The sequence below is a fragment of the Salmo trutta genome, chromosome 4 (assembly GCF_901001165.1).
Source record: "Salmo trutta chromosome 4, fSalTru1.1, whole genome shotgun sequence".
Lineage (NCBI taxonomy): Eukaryota > Metazoa > Chordata > Actinopteri > Salmoniformes > Salmonidae > Salmo > Salmo trutta.
The window spans coordinates 45,882,067-45,901,881 of record NC_042960.1 but is presented as its reverse complement, the minus strand read 5'-3'; the positions used below and the strand labels follow the sequence as shown (position 1 = coordinate 45,901,881).

The window sequence follows — 19,815 nt, the reverse complement described above, 5'->3', positions numbered from 1 at the left end:
GAGTTGCCTGACAAATTGCAAATTGCATGGTTTTGAAAAGCTGTAAGGAGTAGTTTAAGTGATAGTTACTACGTTTTTAATTTGGTGAACATTGATATATAGTTGATGTATTTTATAGTTACATATTAATAAAAAAATAAGACATTTATAATATAGCAAATAAAGAATATCCAATGGAGATTGGTAATACATATCTACAGTAAAACTTAAGACTAAAATACAAACTATGCCTTTCAATAATGAGAAAGTAAAGGGTGCTGTGTCCTCCCTATGAACAAAAGTGTTTCATTTTTTAAAACCTGTTGCGAGCCACTTGGGTCTCCGGGTTATAGAGTAAATGAAAATAGGAGTATGTGTAATCTGAGACACTTATTGGATAATCCTGGGGTATGGAATGTTTTACTTTTAGGTGGAGAAATGACATAGAAATTATAACTAATATTACTTTTTGTTTGATAAAATGGGTATCATTATAAATAAGAATTTGTTCTTAATTGACCTGCCTGGTAAAATAAAAGTAAAATAAAAATATACAGACAGCTCAGCACTGTGTACTTGAAATGTAATATATGCTGTATTTGTTTATCCTGAAGGAGATATACAAATATGATATTACATTTACATTCACATTTTAGTCATCTAGCAGATGCGCTTATCCAGAGTGATGTACATTTTCATATTTTTTCGTAGCGGTCCCCAGTGTGAAACTAACCCACTACCCTGGCTTTGCAAGCGCCATGCTCTACCAACTGAGCCACACAGAACCATATCTACATATCTAATGAAAAGGGGTTTAACCTCATTCAAAACCAGGGGAAAAAATTAAATCAATGGGGGATCTGACAGTTCCAGTGGGAATGGTAGATAATTTGGTTGTGAGACAGAGTATAACTATGCCTGTGTTTAATCAAGAACGGAGACACATGTTGATGACTAATCATGTGTTTCTTGTTAAAGATTATTGTGTCAAGAATGTACTTGTGGTAATATGTATTTGTAATGGTCTAATTAATCTGATCATTTTCTCGAGGTGATGGCCATACAGCCCCAAGAGGGTACCTATATGCATCCGATTAATTTGACCAGATCAGTGCAAGACCCCAGCCTCTCTAACCAGCTGAAAAACAGCATCCACAACTGCTCTGTCCCTCAACTACAAGCCTGAGCGAAGCAACCTGTGTACAGCATCTGAGCTATCGATGCATGTGTCCTGAGACTAAGCACATGGCGCAGGCATGGGGAGATCTTATCGAAACTTCTATCATGCTACTGGTGTGTGGGAGAATCTGACGAGGCAGAATGTGCAGCAGGTGATGGTGGTGAAAGCTTGTCTGGTTGGTTAAATACAATTTCCTGGACATTGACATTGGGACATCATCATCAAAGCCATCTCTAATAGTCATACATTTCATTTGTGCTGTTGTGAGTCTGAACTGTAAACAATTGGAAGAAGCCTGCCTGTAATTGATTTGGGATTGCAAACAATGTTGTTGTTGTTTAAATGGCAGGTTGATTGTGGGGGTCTACACACTGAAATTTGTAGTAATCTATATGCATGAAGGCATCTGTGGTTATAGGGCGTGACACGTATGTTTATGTCTGTTTGACCAAAGGGGGACTGTAAAGGGAAAATGAATTTATCAATTATTTTCCAGTATTTAATTTACTGATTATATTAATTGGTATGTAATAAGCATGATTGTATGTGTGTGAAGACATTTCCCTTATTAGTCTACAATTATCTGTTTGGAACTAAGTAAAGATGTTCATACTTTTGACCTGTTTAACTACCAATATCAAATGTTACGGTTAAAGTTTGACACCAGACTGAGTTGGGGGCACACTGATAATGTATCTGTGACACTTTGCGATTCTGTAGCAGATGATATTGTGACTTCCTTCAAGCCTCTCAGGCTGGTGTTTATAGGACATTAGGTGCTGTGTGAACGATTTCTCCCCTGTATGTGTCAACTGATGTATGGTATGGTCTCTGAAAAAGCCAAAACAATTGTCACACAGAGCACTGAAAAAGCTTTTTTCCTTTGTGTGTTTTCTGGTGTGCTTTGAGAGCTTCTAGCTGGCCAGAGGACTTCTTACACCTGTGGACATTATAGGGTCTATGTCCAGTGTGGGTCTTCTTATGTGTCAACTGATGTCTCTTAAAGTCTCTGGAAAAGCAAAAACATTTGTCACACTGAGAGCATTTATATGGTCTTCCTGTGTGGATCATTTCATGTCTAATCCGTTGGGATCGTTCTCCAAATCCTTTCCCACACTCAAAGCATTTATATGGTCTCTCCCCAGTGTGAGTCCTTCTGTGTGTTTTAAGTGATTCAGCGCAGACATAGCTCTTCCCACAGTCTACACAGTGATAGGGTTTCTCCCCTGTGTGAGTCCTCTGATGCGTTTGCATGACATATTTATTGTAGAAGCTTTTGCCACATTGCGGACAGGTAGCTGGGGTCAGCTGTACACTGTTTTCTTTTTTTGCTATGATTTTCCCAGACTTCAACATTGCGATGTACTCTTTGGGGTGGTCCCTCTTGAGGTGCCCATGGAAAAAGCGCTCTATGGTGAAGCCGAGCGCACATTGGGGGCATGGATAGAAGGAGGACACACCTTTAGAGTCACCTAAAGGAAAGAGAGAAAAACAAAAGGAATTGCAGTTCTATTTCATTAAAGAGCCGTAGCTAACGTAACGCAATCATATTTCTACACAACAACTGCAATCCACCCCACCTATGTTACACACTGATATCAACATTATTTGCTTTCTCATCTGTACCTGGTTCAGTCCCTGGATCCAATGATGTCCTGCTGCAATCTTCAATCTTCAATCCTACTGAAACGTCATGCTCATCGTTTTCACAGTCCTTTGAAGCAGAGATGAGGGTGAATTCAGTTGAGTCCGAAAGTCAGTTACCTTCAACAACTGGCTAAATACTAACTAGGCCCAGCACTCAAGCTAGTATCTGCTCAAGAAAGCTATGCTTTGTGTTTGTGAAATCTTAACTTTATTATGAAGCTTATAGGCTTAACAAGCGACTGAACGCACCACGACTCCACATTTTTCTGTTGCTCATGAAGAAAAACAAGATTTCAGTTTTGGGGGTGTGGTTCAATGTGGCAGTTATTGATGTTTGTCCCCCATGAGACACCATAGGAACAAAGCTAGTACCATTCCTCAAACCAGTCAAACTGAATCACAATTAATTAATTTTTACCGAGGAGGTTTTAGTGGCCTAATTTTACATCTAGCTAAGGTGTTTGGAGCAGTATATCTTAAGTACAAAAATGCGCTGTGTTGCCTTATGAAAAATTCCGAGCCAATCTGCTGCGCTGCTGGGCAGGTCTGTCTCACTAGGCAGGTTTCTATTGAACCAGGTTAATTTCACAAAAGAAATGTTGCAAAAAAAAGCTCTAAAGAGCGACATTTCTCCGTTCGACAGGGGTGGATTTTTTTTGTTTTTGTCAAACTTTATCACAACAAATGATGATGGAAACAGTGTTTTTAGAATAAAGGATGCTTGCCGAATAGTTTGGATGGTGCACGTGATGTTATTACGTGACATAACTATGAAGCTCCACTCCACATTTAAATCTAAATTCCTACTCCTTTCTAGAGTTGAAGTCGGAAGTTTACACACACCTTATCCAAATACATCTAAAGTCAGTTTTTCACAATTTCTGACATTTAATCCTAGTAAAAAATCCCCGTCTTAGGTCAGTTAGGATCACCACTTTATTTTAAGAATGTGAAAATGTCAGAATAATAGTAGAGAGAATTATTTATTTCAGCTTTTATTTCTTTTATCACATTCCCAATGGGTCAGAAGTTTACATACACTCAATTAGTATTTGGTAGCACTGCCTTTACATTGTTTAACTTGGGTCAAACATTTAGGGTAGCCTTCCACAACCTTCCCACAATAAGTTGGGTGAATTTTGGCCCATTCCTCCTGACAGAGCTGGTGTAACGGAGTCAGGTTTGTAGGCTTCCTTGCTCGCACACGCTTTTTCAGTTCTGCCCACAAATTGTCTATGGATTGAGGTCAGGGCTTTGTAATGGCCACTCCAATACCTTGACTTTGTTGTCCTTAAGCCATTTTGCCACAACTTTGGAAGTATGCTTGGGGTCATTGTCCATTTGGAAGACCCATTTGCGACCAAGCTTTAACTTCCTGACTGGTGTCTTGAGATGTTGCTTCAATATATCCACATAATTTTCCTTTCCTCATGATGCCATCTATTTTGTGAAGCGCACCAGTCCCTCCTGCAGCAAAGCACCCCCACAACATGATGCTGCCACCCCCGTGCTTCACGGTATGGGTGGTGTTCTTCGGCTTGCAAGCATTCCCCTTTTTCCTTCTAACATAGTGATGGTCATTATGGCCAAACAGTTCTATTTTGTTTCATCAGACCAGAGGCCATTTCTCCAAAAAGTATCATCTTTGTCCCCATGTGCAATTGCAAACCGTAGTCTGGCTTTTTTTTTGCCAGTTTTGGAGCAGTGGCTTCTTCCTTGCTGAGTGGCATTTCAGGTTATGTCAATATAGGACTCGTTTTACTGTGGATATAGATACTTTTGTACCTGTTTCCTCCAGCATTTTCACAAGGTCCTTTGCTGTTGTTCTGGGATTGATTTGCACTTTTCGCACCAAAGTACGTTCATCTCTAGGAGACAGAACGCATCTCCTTCCTGAGCGGTATGACAGCTGCGTGGTCCCATGGTGTTTATACTTGCATAGTATTGTTTGTACAGATGAACATGGTACCTTCAGGCATTTGGAAATTGCTCCCAAGGATGAACCAGACTTGTGGAGGTCTACAATTTTTTTCTGAGTTCTTGGCTGATGTCTTTTGATTTTCCCACAATGTCAAGCAAAGAGGCACTTAGTTGGAAGGTAGGCCTTGAAATACATCCACAGGTACACCTCCAATTGACTCAAATTATGTCAATTAGCCTATCAGAAGCTTCTAAAACCATCACATAATTTTCTGGAATTTTCCAAACCGTTTAAAGGCACAGTGTATATAAACTTCTGACCCACTGGAATTGTGATACAGTGAATTATAAGTGAAATAATCTGTCTGTAAACAATTGTTGGAAAAATTACTTGTGTCATGCACAAAGTAGATGTCCTAACCGACTTGCCAAAACTATAGTTTGTTAACAAGAAATTTGTGGAATGGTTGAAAAACGAGTTTAATTGACTCCAACCTAAGTGTATGTAAACTTCCGATTTCAACTGTATATGTATTTTTCAACTATAAAAACAACGCTTCATTGCAGGACAAAGATTGTCTTGACTTTCAAGAATGCCTAAATTGCTTCAACTTTGTTTTCTGGTTTGCTTAATGCATGTTTCACCATCCAATTATTATTTCAGATCTACAGGAGTGAAAGTCTCCCCATGGCACGGACCGTAGCGATACGAGAATTATTAGAATATTGCAAATATTTGTAAATTCTCGCATTCTATCCATTCTGGCTTTTGCGGGCAACCTGAGACATGAAACAGATATGTGGGAGGGCACACAGGCTGTCGCCAATTTCTTTGCCTGAATGGATAATGGAAACACTTTAACCACTTCATTTTTATTCGACACTCGGCTTTTGCATAACTTAATTTATTTTTTAGATGTGATTTCATTATGTCCAGCTGTTTTTAAATCGACACAAGACAGTTCAATGGAATTTTCTATGTGAACTTTCTAAATGTCGACAGGACAAGTTAATGAAAAAATAGCTAGAGTCTGAGTGTTCTGCCGTGCAATTGGATAGAGCGCAATCACCGCAGCTCTTTATCCCGTGTTAGTGAGCATTGTTGAAATCAAAACCCAACCCTCAAATCAAATCAAATGTATTTGTCACATACACATGGTTAGCAGGTGTTAATGCAAGTGTAGCGAGATGCTTGTGCTTCTAGTTCCAACCATGCAGTTGTAACCGATGTGAAATGGCTAGATAGTTAGCGGTGGTGCGCACTAATAGCGTTTCAATCGGTGACGTCACTCGCTCTGAGACCTGAAGTGGTTGTTCCCCTTGCGTTGCAAGGGCCGCGGCTTTTGTGGTGCGATGGGTAACGATGCTTCGTGGGTGTCAGTTGTTGATGTGTGCAAGGGTCCCTGGTTCGAGCCCAGGTTGGGGCGAAGAGAGGGACGGAACCTACACTGTTACACAGTAATATCTAACAAGTAATATACCCTAACAATTTCACAACAACTACCTTATACACACAAGTGTAAAGGAATGAATACGAATATGTACATAAAAATATATAAATGAGTGATGGCCGAACGGCATAGGCAAGATGCAGTAGATGGTATAGGGTACAGTACATACATATGAGATTAGTAATGTAGGGTAAGTAAACATTATGTAATATAAAGTGGCTAGTGATAAATTGATTACATCAATTTTTCCATTATTAAAGTGGCTGGAGTTGAGTCAGTATGTTGGTAACAGACACTCAATGTTAGTGATGGCTGTTTAACAGTCTGATGACCTTGAGAGAGAAGCTGTTTTTCAGTCTCTCGGTCCCCGCTTTGATGCACCTGTAATGACCTCGCCTTCTGGATGATAGCAGGGTGAACAGGCAGTGGCTCGGGTGGTTGTTGTCCTTGATGAACTTGTTGGCCTTCCTGTGACATCGGGTGGTGTAGGTATCCTGGAGGGCAGGTAGTTTGCACCCGGTGATGCGTTGTGCAGACCTTACTACCCTCTGGAGAGCCTTCCGGTTAGGGTGGAGCAGCTGCCGTACCAGGCGGTGATACAGCCCGACAGGATGCTCTCGATTGTGCATCTGTAAAAGTTGTGAGGGTTTTTGATGACAAGCTGAATTTCTTCAGCCTCCTGAGGTTCACCACGCTGTCTGTGTGGGTGAACCATTTCAGTTTGTCCGTGATGTGTACGCCGAGGAACTTAACACTCTCCACCCTCTCCACTACTGTCCCGTCAATGTAGATAGGGGGCTGCTCCCTCTGCTGTTTCCTGAAATCCACGATCATCTCCTTTATTTTGTTGACATTGAATGTGAGGCTATTTTCCTGACACCACACTCCGAGGGCCCTCACCTCCTCCCTGTAGGCCGTCTCGTCGTTGTTGGTAATCAAGCCTACCACTGTAGTGTCATCTGCAAACTTGATGATTGAGTTGGAGGCGTGTATGGCCACGCAGTCGTGGGTGAACAGGGAGTACAGGAGAGGGCTGAGAACGCACCCTTGTGGGGACCCAGTGTTGAGGATCAGCGGGGTGGAGATGTTGTTACCTACCCTCACCACCTGGGGGCGGCCCGTCAGGAAGTCCAGGACCCAGTTGCACAGGGCGGGGTCGAGACCCAGGGTCTCGAGCTTAATGACGAGTTTGGAGGGTACTATGGTGTTAAATGCTGAGCTATAATCGTTGAACAGCATTCTTACATAGGTATTCCTCTTATCCAGATGGGTTAGGGCAGTGTGCAGTGTGATGGCGATTGCGTCGTCTATTGACCTATTGGGTCGGTAAGCAAATTGGAGTGGATTTAGGGTGTCAGGTAGGGTGGAGGTGATATGGTCCTTGACTAGTCTCTCAAAGCACTTCATGATGACGGAAGTGAGTGCTACGGGGCGGTAGTCATTTAGCTCAGTTACCTTAGCTTTCTTAGTAAGTAATGACGAATTCTTGTACTCAAATCTCACAAAACTCAGTTTTGGAAGATACTGACTTTATGACCAAAATTTACCTACTGGCAATTTTTAGTCAATTTTGGCAATGGAATACATGTTCCTGACTAATCTCGATGTCACATATGCTGTTTTCAACGAGAGAAGTTGGTTCTCAAGTTCAGATCTGGTTTAAGTTTAGACATTTTCGCTACACCTATAGCCTACTTCTTGTATGTCAGTAGCACACTTCAAATGCAGTCACATAGTGTCAGAAAACATGAAGGTTGAAGGCTAGTTTTGTGTACACAGCTTATAATAGGTAGGGTAAAGAATGTTCAAAACAACTAGTGGAACAAAACAAACGTTTAGTTTGACCATACAAAACATCTCAAAGTGTCTATTTCACTGTTCTTAAATGCTTAAACTCACCCGCACATTATCACCTTCCATCTCACTGTCCTCTGTATCATCTGTATCCGAGTATGATGGTGATGTTTCCAACGGCTCCCAAGGCACTGACACTTTCACAATATTCTCGTCTTCTGACTTCAACCCATCTTCATTCTCTTCTTCCTTCACTGTAATTAAGGTAACTTCCTCTTTATCTACTGGCAGAAGGGAGCATTCTTCAGACTCCTCTTTGACTGGGACTGGTGAAGGCAGCACCTTACACAGAGAAAACATCATTCATTCAGTATCAAGCTTATATCATAAAATTCATGAAATGTTGATGTTAGCTAAAGGGCAATTCCATAGTAACGGAATGATGATGAGACTCCAGAGGTATTAAAGATATACATGCATGTACAATTATATTCGTATTCCTGGATTATTTTACTTCTGATGCCTTGCGTTCTTTTTTCCGTAATCGAAAACCTTCATGAAAGGCATTGGGTTAAGGTAAATTAACTTACAAATATAATATTATGTATATCTATACATCGGCTAATGTAAAAAGGGCTTTATAAATACACTTGATTGACGCCATTTTCATGTATTTGGTGATAAAAGCTTGACGCCCATTCAAAAACAGTATGAGACTTGCACCAGGAAGCAGGCCGGACTTTTATAGTGTATAACTCCTGGCTTTGCAACGGTGCTTGCGCAGTGTTGAGGAGCTACTTACCTTGCCTTTAGGTCCACGCTCTTGCTCTGCGACTCCATGGATGTCTGAAACTGTTTCAAAGGAGGGATCTTGTCCATCAGTGTCCTCTTTTTTAAAAACCTTTGACGTTTCAACTCCTAATGGCACCGCTGAAATCTGACATTCTTCAGCCTCCTCTTTAACCTCACTCCAATGCAATGATTGACCCTAGAACAGACCACGGTTGGTGTTATAATAAACAATAGATCAATAAAACTTGTAGCTGATTATTTTAGGTATTGTATAATTAAATTGTTTCTCATTTTGAAGAATGGATCAAATTTGGCTCAACCTACAAAAAGTTCTTCTGACTGACCAATGTTTTCATATCTCACATATTGATCCATTGGATCCAATTTTCAGCAGATGATGATCAGACTCGTGACCTGTCAATAACAAAATAAACCACCCAAATGTTGAGTTAGATCAAAAGGCTTAACAACAAAGCCAAAATAAAAGGCAACAATGGCACCAATGTTGATGTTAGCTAAAGGGCAATTCCATAGTAACGGAATGAGACTCCGATTTTTCACTTTGAAACGTACGTCAAACAAAACAAATTAATTGCAAGTTAAGTTTAAGTCAATGTGTTTTTGTAAAATCTTCAATGCTAAACATAGCATTGTGAACGCAAAGAGGACTCGGCCCACCATATAGGTTGAGTGAACTGGCAAAAGAGTTGATTCCTCATTCAAAGTCAAGGGCAGTGTGAATAAAACTAATGATAGTGAAGACATCAAAACTATGAAATAACACATGGAATCATGTAGTAACCAAAAAAAAGTGTTAAATCAAAATATATTTGATATTTGGAGATTCTTCAAAGTAGCCACCCTTTGCCTTGATGACAGCTTTGCACACTCTTGGCATTCTCTCAAACAGCTTCATGAGGCAGTTACCTGGAATGCATTTAAATTAACAGGTGTGTCTTGTTAAAAGTTAATTTGTTGAACATATTTCCTTCTTAATGCGTTTGAGCCAATCAGTTGTGTTGTGACAAGGTAGGGGTGGTATACAGAAGATAGCCCTATTTGGTAAAAAACCAAGTCCATATTATGGCAAGAAAAAGCTCAAATAAGCAAAGAGAAACGACAGTCCATCATTACTTTAAGACAGGAAGGTCAGTCGATTTGGAAAATATCAAGAACTTTGAAAGTTTCTTCAAGTGCAGTCGGAAAAACCATCACGCGCTATGATGAAATTGGATCTAATGAGGACCACCAAAGGAAAGGAAGACCCAGAGTTACCTCTGCTGCAGAGGATAAGTTCATTAGAGTTACCAGCCTCAGAAATTGCAGCCCAAATAAATGCTTCAGAGTTCAAGTAATAGACACATTTCAACATCAACTGTTCAGAGGAGACTGCCTGAATCAGGCCTTCATGGTCGAATTGCTGCAAAGAAACCACTACTAAAAGGACACCAATCACAAGAAGAGACTTGCTTGCCCAAAGGAAATCTGTCCTTTGGTCTGATGAGTTCAAATTTGAGATTTTTGGTTCCAATTGCTATGTCTTTGTGAGACACAGAGTAGGTGAACGGATGATCTCTGCATGTATGGTTTCCACCGTGAAGCATGGAACAGGGGGTGTGATGGTGCTTTGCTGGTGACACTGTCAGTGATTTATTTAGAATGCAAGGCACACTTAACCAGCATGGCTCCTACAGGATTCTGCAGCGATACACCATCCCATCTGGTTTGTGCTTAGTGGGACTATCATTTGTTTTTAAACAGGACAATGACCAAACACACTGCCAGGCTGTGTAAGGGCTATAAGACAAATAAGGAGAGTGATGAGTGCTGCATTAGATGACCTGGCCTCCACAATCACCCAACCTCAACACAGTTGAGATGGTTTGGGATGAGTTGGACCGCAGAGTGAAGGAAAAGCAGCCAACAATTGCTCAGCACATGTGGGAAATCCTTCAAGACTGTTGGAAAAGCATTCCAGGTGAAGCTGGTTAAGAGAATGCCAAGAGTGTTTAACACTTTTTTGGTTACTACATGATACCCTGTGTGTTATTTCATAGTTTTGAGGTCTTCACTATTATTCTACAATGTAGAAAATAGTACAAATAAACAAAAACTCTTGAATAAGTGGGCATGTCCAAACTTTTGACTGGTAATGTATAAATAAATCATTGCTTAGAACGCAGCTGTCATTTTCTGACCACGTGGCTAGAAAAACATTGGGCGCTCCTACCATCTCTGGCCTCACATGAATTCATGGATTTGAGGGTTAAACTAGCATTCAAATGAAAGCCAACCGTGTTGTTATTTAGAAACCCAAATAGTTTTTTGAGAAGTTGATATATATATATATATATACACACACACACACACATACACACACACACACACACATACATACATACACACACAGTTGAAGTTGGAAGTTTACATATACTTAGGTTGGAGTCATTAAAACTCGTTTTTCAACCACTCCACAAATTTCTTGTTAACAAACTATAGTTTTGGCAAGTCGGTTAGAATATCTACTTTGAGCATTACACAAGTAATTTTTCCAACAATTGTTTACAGACAGATTATTTCACTGTGTCACAATTCTAGTGGTCAGAAGTTTACATACACTAAGTTGACTGTGCCTTTAAACAGCTTGGAAAATTCCAGAAAATTATGTCATGGCTTTAAAAGCTTCTGATAGGCTAATTGACATAATTTGAGTCAATTGGAGGTGTACCTGTGGATGTATTTCAAGGCCTACCTTCAAATTCAGTGCCTCTTTGCTTGACATCATGGGAAAATCAAAAGAAATCAGCCAAGACCTCAGAAGAAAAAAAAAAATTGTAGACCTCCACAAGTCTGGTTCATCCAATACTATGCAAGTATAAACACCATGGGACCACGCAGCCGTCACACCGCTCAGGAAGGAGACGCGTTCTGTTTCCTAGAGATGAACGTACTTTGGTGCGAAAAGTGCAAATCAATCCCAGAACAACAGCAAAGGACCTTGTGAAGATGCTGGAGGAAACAGGTACAAAAGTATTTAAATCCACAGTAAAACGAGTCCTATATCGACATAACCTGAAATGCCACTCAGCAAGGAAGAAGCCACTGCTCCAAAACCGCCATAAAAAAGCAAGACTACGGTTTGCAATTGCACATGGGGACAAAGATCGTACTTTTTGGAGAAATGTTCTCTGGTCTGATGAAACAAAAATAGAACAGCATCATGTTGTGAGGTGCTTTGTTGCAGGAGGGACTGCTGCACTTCACAATATAGAGGGCATCATGAGGAAAGAAAATTATGTGGATATTGAAGCAACATCAAGACATCAGTCAGGAAGTTAAAGCTTGGTCGCAAATGGGTCTTCCAAATGGACTATGACCCCAAGCATACTTCCAAAGTTGTGGCAAAATGGCTTAAGGACAACAAAGTCAAGGTATTGGAATGGACATCACAAAGCCCTATCTCAATCCTATAGAACATTTGTGGGCAGAACTGAAAAAGTGTGTGCGAGCAACGAAGCCTACAAACCTGACTCAGTTACACCAGCTCTGTCAGGAGAAATGGGCCAAAATTCACCCAACTTATTGTGGGAAGGTTGTGGAAGGCTACCCAAAACGTTTGACCCAAGTCAAACAATTTAAAGGCAATGCTACCAAATACTAATTGAGTGTATGTAAACTTCTGACCCACTGGGAATGTGATGAAATAAATAAAAGCTGAAATAAATACCTCTCTCCGCTATTATTCTGACATTTCACATTCTTAAAATAAAGTGGTGATCCTAACTGACCCAAGACAGGTAATTTTTACTAGGATTAAAAGTCAGAAATTGTGAAAAACTGAGTTTTAATGTATTTGGCTAAGGTGTATGTAAACTTCCGACTTCAACTGTATATATAGTATGACTTTACTCGCATAAAAACTATGGATGGAAACGTGGTTAGCAGCTATGTTTCCATCCAATTGGATACAGATTTTCATGCGAATATTGTTTCCACCAAACAGACATGCGGATAAAAGTCACAAAATGTGTACATTTTCATTTACTGAAAATAAATCTTAAGTTCAATGTGTTTTCATCGCATTTTCAACTCTACCGACAGTTTTGTCACAAAAACTGTTGCATTAAATAGCAAATGTGCCTACTCTAGGCAACAGCTCGCAGATACAGTGCAGGTAGGCTAGTCTTAGTCTACAGTCGTGGCCAAAAGTTTTGAGAATGACACAAATATAAATTTTCAAAGTCTGCTGCCTCAGTTTGTATGATGGCAATTTTCATATACTCCAGAATGTTATGAGGAGTGATCAGATGAATTGCAATTAATTGCAAAGTCCCTCTTGGCCTTGGAAATGAACTGAATCCCAGAAAAACATTTCCACTGCATTTCAACCCTGCCACAAAAGGAACAGCTGACATCATGTCAGTAATTCTCTCGTTAACACAGGTGTGAGTGTTGACGGGGACAAGGCTGGAGATCACTCTGTCATGCTGATTGAGTTTGAATAACATACTGGAAGCTTCAAAAGAAGGGTGGTGCTTGGAATCATTGTTCTTCCTTTGTCAAACATGGTTACCTGCAAGGAAACACGTGCCGTCATCATTGCTTTGCACAAAGAGGGCTTCACAGGCATGTATATTGCTGCCAGTAAGATTGCACCTAAATCATCCATTTATCGGATCATCAAGAACTTCAAGGAGAGCAGTTCAATTGTTGTGAAGAAGGCTTCAGGGCGCCCAAGAAAGTCCAGCAAGCGCCAGGACCGTCTCCTAAAGTTGATTCAGCTGCGGGATCGGGGCACCACCAGCACAGAGCTTGTTCAGGAATGGCAGCAGGCAGGTGTGAGTGCATCTGCACTAGAGGTCGACCGATTAATCGGCCATTCCGATTAATTAGGGCCAATTTCAAGTTTTCATAACAATCGGAAATCGGTCTTTTTGGGCGCCGATTTGGCCGATTTAATTTAATTTATTATTTTGACCTTTATTTAACTAGGCAAGTCAGTTAAGAACACATTCTTATTTTCAATGACGGCCTAGGAACGGTGGGTTAACTGCCTTGTTCAGGGGCAGAACTACAGATTTTTACTTTGTCAACTCAGAGATTCAATCTTGCAACCTTATGGTTAACTACTCCAACTCTCTAACCACCTGCTTTACATTGCACTCCACGAGGTTACGCGAATGCAGTAAGAAGCTAAGGTAAGTTGCTAGCTAGCATTAAACTTATCTTATAAAAAACAATCAATCAATCATAATCACTAGTTAACTACACATGGTTGATGATATTACTAGTTTATCTAGCCTGTCCTGCGTTGCATATAATCGCTTAGGTACACGTTGCTCCAACCATAAACATCAATGCCTTTCTTAAAATCAATACACAAGTATATATTTTTAAACCTGCATATTTAGTTAATATTGCCTGCTAATATGAATTTCTTTTAACTAGGGAAAATGTGTCACATCTCTTGCAAACAGAGTCAGGGTATATGCAGCAGTTTGGGCCGCCTGGCTCGTTGCGAACTGTGAAGACTATTTCTTCCAAACAAAGACAGCCGACTTCGCCAAACGGGGATGATTTAACAAAAGCGCATTTGCGAAAAAAGCACAATCGTTGCACAACTGTACCTAACCATAAACATCAATGCCTTTCTTAAAATCAATACACAGAAGTATATATTTTTAAACCTGCATATTTAGCTAAAAGAAATCCAGGTTAGCAGGCAATATTAACCAGGTGAAATTGTGTCATTTTGCGTTCATTGCACGCAGTCAGGGTATATGCAACAGTTTGGGCCGCCTGGCTCGTTGCGAACTAATTTGCCAGAATTTTACGTAATTATGACATAACACTGAAGGTTGTGCAACAGGAATAACGTTTTGTTTTCGAGATGATAGTTTCCGGATTCGACCATATTAATGACCTAAGGCTCGTGTTTTTGTGTGTTATTATGTTATAATTAAGTCTATGATTTGATAGAGCAGTCTGACTGAGCGATGGTAGGCACCAGCAGGCTCGTAAGCGTTCATTCAAAATAGCACTTTCGTGCGTTTTGCCAGCAGCCCTTCGCAATGCATTGCGCTGTTTATGACTTCAAGCCTGTCAACTCCCAAGATTAGGCTGGTGTAACCGATATGAAATGGCTAGCTAGTTGGCAGGGTGCGCGCTAATAGCGTTTCAAACATCACTCGCTCTGAGACTTGGAGTAGTTATTCCCCTTCCTCTACATGGGTAACGCTGCTTCGAGGGTGGCTGTTGTCGATGTGTTCCTGGTTCGAGCCCAGGTAGGAGCGAGGAGAGGGACGGAAGCTATATTGTTACACTGGCAATACTAAAGTGCCTATAAGAACATCCAATAGTCAAAGGTATATGAAATACAAATCGTATAGAGGGAAATAGTCCTATAATAACTACAACCTAAAACATCTTACCTGGGAATATTGAAGACTCATGTTAAAAGGAACCACCAGCTTTCATATGTTCTCACGTTCTGAGCAAGGAACTTAAACGTTAGCTTTTTTACATGGCACATATTGCACTTTTACTTTCTCCTCCAACACTTTGTTTTTGCATTATTTAAACCAAATTGAACATGTTTCATTATTTATTTGAGGCTAAATTGATTTTATTGATGTATTATATTAAGTTAAAATAAGTGTTCATTCAGTATTGTTGTAATTGCCATTATTACAAAAAAAAACATATATATAAATTAATTAATTAATCGGCCGATTAATCGGCAGCGGGTTTTATGGTCCGCCAATAATCGGTATCGGCGTTGAAAAATCATAATCGGTCGACCTCTAATCTGCACGCACAGTGAGGCAAAGACTTTTGGAGGATGGCCTGGTGTCAAGAAGGGCAGCAAAGAAGCCACTTCTCTCCAGGAAAAACATCAGGGACAGACTGATATTTTGCAAAAGGTACAGGGATTGGACTGCTGAGGACTGGGGTAAAGTAATTTTCTCTGATGAATCCCCTTTCCGATTGTTTTGGGTATCCGGAAAAAAGCTTGTCCGGAGAAGACAAGGTGAGCGCTACCATCAGTCCTGTGTCATGCCAACAGTAAAGCATCCTGAGACCATTCATATGTGGGGTTGCTTCTCAGCCAAGGGAGTGGGCTCACTCACAATTTTGCCTAAGAACACAGCCATGAATAAAGAATGGTACCAACACATCCTCAGAGAGCAACTTCTCCCAACCATCCAGGAACAGTTTGGTGACGAACAATGCATTTTCCAGGATGTTGGAGCACCTTGCCATAAGGCAAAAGTGATAACTATGTGGCTCAGGGAACAAAACATCGATATTTTGGGTCCATGGCCAGGAAACTCCCCAGAATTTAATCCCATTGAGAACTTGTGGTCAATCCTCAAGAGGCGAGTGGACAAACAAAAACCCACAAATTCTGTCAAACTCCAAGCATTGATTATGCAAGAATGGGCTGCCATCAGTCAGGATGTGGCCCAGAAGTTAATTGACAGCATGCCAGGGGGGATTGCAGAGGTCTTGAAAAAGAAGGGTCAACACTGCAAATATTGACTCTTTGCATCAACTTCATGTAATTGTCAATAAAAGCCTTTGACACTTACGAAATGCTTGTCATTATACTTCAGTATTCCATAGTAACATCTGACAAAAATATCTAAATACACTGAAGAAGCAAACTTTGTGAAAATGTATATTTGTGTCATTCTCAAAACTTTTGGCCACGACTGTACATGAGATTATTTTGGATAAGAACGAGAATATTTGTATTTGTCAATCTGCAGTCAAGCATCAATCATCATGTCACCAGAATAAGAACCTCTATATTTATTGGAAAGAAGCAACAAGATCACCAAGCACTTTCACCACCCTGTGAAGTTAATAACTTAATTAATCTGTATCATAATAAACTGCATGGTTTCACTAGTCATAGTGGGAGGACCTCACACCATATCATCGCATGACTCCAAGTTTACTTTGATATGATTATATCAATATTTGTGCATAATTCATTTTACCAACACAAAACGATCCCAACCTGTCAAACAAACCAATTATCTGTCTGCGTTTGTAAAATTGAACCGAAACTACCTGTTTCCTTCACAGCTGTTGTGATTTTTTATATATTTTTTTATATGGTTTGAGTTTACTCACACAAAAACTGTGGATGGAAACGTGGCTCCTGGCTATGACTGGTTGCCATCTATAGACAGATATACACTACAAGTATGTGGACACCTGCTCCTCAATCATTTTATTCCAAAATCATGCGCATTAATATGGAGTTGGTCCCCCTTTGCTGCTATAACAGCCTCCACTCTTCTGGGAAGGCTTTCCACTAGATGTTGGAACATTGCTACTTCCATTCAGCCACAATAGTATTAGTGAAGTCGGGCACTGATGTTGGGCGTCAGGCCTGGCTCGCAGTTGGCGTTCCAATTCATCCCAAAGGCATTCAATTGGGTTGTGGTCAGGGCTCTGTGCAGGCCAGTCGTGTTCTTCCACCGATCTCGACAAACCATTTCTGCTGTACAGAGCTCGCTTTCTGCACGGGGGGCATTGTCATGCTGAAACAGGAAAGGGCTTTCCCCAAACTGTTGCCACAAAGTTGGAAGCACAGAACATTCTAGAATTTAATTGTTTACTGTAGCGTTAACATTTCCCTTTACTGGATCCAAGGGGTCTAGCCCAAACCATGAAAAACAGCCCCCAGACCATTATTCCTCCTCCACCAAACTTTACAGTTAGCCCTAGGCATTGGGGCAGGTAGCGTTCTTCTGGCATTCACCAAACCCAGATTCATCCGTCAGACTGCCAGATGGTGAAGCGTGATTTATCACTCCAGAGAACACATTTCCACTGCTCCAGAGTCCAATGGTGGCAAGCTTTACACCACTACAGCCGACGCTTGGCATTGCACATGGTGATCTTAGGCTTCTGTGCGGCTACTCGGCCATGCACACCCATTTCATGAAGCTCCTGACGAACAGTTATTTTGCTCACATTGCTTCCAGGGGCAGTTTGGAAGTCGGTAGTGAGTGTTGCAACTGAGGACAGACTATTTTTACACACTACACGCTTCAGCACTCGGCAATCCCTTTCTGTAAGCTTGTGTCCTACCACTACACGGCTGAGCCGTTGTTGCTCCTAGACGTTTCCACAGCACTTACAGTTGCCCGGGTAGCTCTAGCAGGGCAGAAATTTGATGACTTGTTGAAAAGGTGGCATCCTATGACGGTGCCACAATGAAAGTCACTGAGCTCTTCGGTTGGGCCATTCTACTGACAATGTTTGTTTACGGAGATTGCATGGCTGTGTGCTCGATTTTATACAACTAACAACAGCTGAAATGGGCAAATCCACTCATTTGAAGGGGTGTCCACATCTAGTGTATGTGGTATACACAAGTTCATTGAGGATTGTCAAACGGTACATGTAGATGCTGTTATTGTCCCAGTTCCATTAATTTCAATATCGATGTGAGTAATTCATTTGCGCGCGATATTGATTATACAGTAGAACAAGCTAATCAATTCCAGAATTGAGTGACCATTTGGTAAATATTGGTGGGTATGCAGTTTCTAAAATACAAATTTAGCAAAATACAAGTAATCTGAAAACGTGTGTTCGAATAACTTGTATGTATTGGTCTTCAAAATATCACGACTTGTTTCAGCGTATTGATTATGAATTTAAAAAACAGTTTTGATACTCGGCCATGACAACAGGAAGCAGCAACAGTATCATGTAATGCATGTTTAAGCAATGTAAATTATTTTAAAAATTCAACAGGATTCTACATTCAGGTAAAAACTGCTGAATTAGCCCAAAAACGTACTGTGGTTTATTGATTTTGATGATATTAGTTCAATGAAAATGTTAAGTGTACGTGGAATTGCCCTAAACTAACTTACGTTAGCTAACGTTAACGTAGCTAGCTATTGTAGATAATTAGTTCTAGATGGCTTTTATAGTTAATGTTAGCTACACACCCAACGTATCAAATAGCAATATTATAAAGCTCATATGTTTAGAAAAATATATATGCAGAAAATATATTTACCTGTCTGTAGCTAGCTACATGGGCGGTTTTCAGAATTATCTGTGAGGTCGGGTAAAAGCGGTTATGTCTAGAAGGGATACAGCTTTTGTCAAAATTGAATTTTCAGAATAGAGTTAAGGGGAATTTACGCAGCAGGTTATGAGAATTAAGGTAGCTCGTTAGGGTCATTAGATTAAGGTCAGGGAAATAGTTGGGGTTAGCTAAAATACAAAAATATGTACGTCAATTTGACAAAATCTGTATCCCATCTAGACATGGCCGGGAAACGCAGGGTAAAACAGATATCTGTATAAAATGACGAGATGCCCATGTCTCCGCCCTAACAATGGGAGTTGGTTGTCCGAAAGTCGTGAAGGAAGGCGACAATCTTAGATCCAAAATAAGCCCATAGAAACGCATCGTGCTTAGTTTTGGACAGACGTTGGCGAGAGTGAAACCTCTCGCTTTGTCTCTTCCTCTCTGAGGAAAAGTTTATTATTTACATACGGAAACTCGAAAAGACCAAATACCACCGAGTTTGAAAATACTTTCCTATTTTACTGCCAAGTGCTGTGCATACATGAAAGTGAATCTTACTGCCCTACATTTGTCATAGGACGAAAAGGCCCGTCGAATGATTTAACTAGAGACCAATGTACGAGGAAGAACATACTTATAGGGGGTCTTTTATTACATTATATATACACTGAACAACAATATAAACACAACATGTAAAGTGTTGGTCCCATGTTTCTTGAGCTGAAATGAAATATCCCAGAAATGTTCCATATGCACAAACATCTTATTTCTCTCAAATTTTGGGATTAGCTAAAATACAAAGGCACTTCTCCTTTGCCAAGATAATCCATCCACCTGACAGGTGTGGCATTTCAAGAAGCTGATTAAACAGCATGATCATTACACAGGACATAGGCCTTCCCTGTGGCTCAGTTGGTAGAGCATGGTGTGTGCATCGCCAGGGTTGGGGCAGTACAAAAAAATAAAAATGCATGAAATTAAAT

General features: G+C 40.4%; 1 protein-coding gene across 5 annotated transcripts; it reads right to left on the bottom strand.

The window, feature by feature from the left end:
* Positions 1-555: 555 nt before the first annotated feature.
* On the bottom strand, positions 556-19,344 carry LOC115192463 (zinc finger protein 774). 5 transcript variants are annotated; one of them, XM_029750979.1, is made up of 6 exons: positions 18,815-19,344; positions 9,088-9,177; positions 8,774-8,959; positions 8,077-8,313; positions 2,786-2,873; positions 556-2,631 (listed from the first exon to the last, which is right to left on the bottom strand). In XM_029750979.1, exons 2-6 carry the CDS (start codon positions 9,136-9,138, stop codon positions 2,012-2,014), a joined length of 1,182 nt encoding a protein of 393 aa, XP_029606839.1. In that variant the 5' UTR covers positions 9,139-9,177; positions 18,815-19,344; the 3' UTR covers positions 556-2,011. The 5 variants fall into 5 exon arrangements, with proteins under 5 accessions (XP_029606839.1, XP_029606842.1, XP_029606841.1 ...); XM_029750982.1 differs by having other exon boundaries at positions 9,127-9,177; positions 18,815-19,343; XM_029750981.1 differs by having other exon boundaries at positions 9,108-9,177; positions 18,815-19,341.
* Between the last annotated feature and the right edge of the window lie 471 nt (positions 19,345-19,815).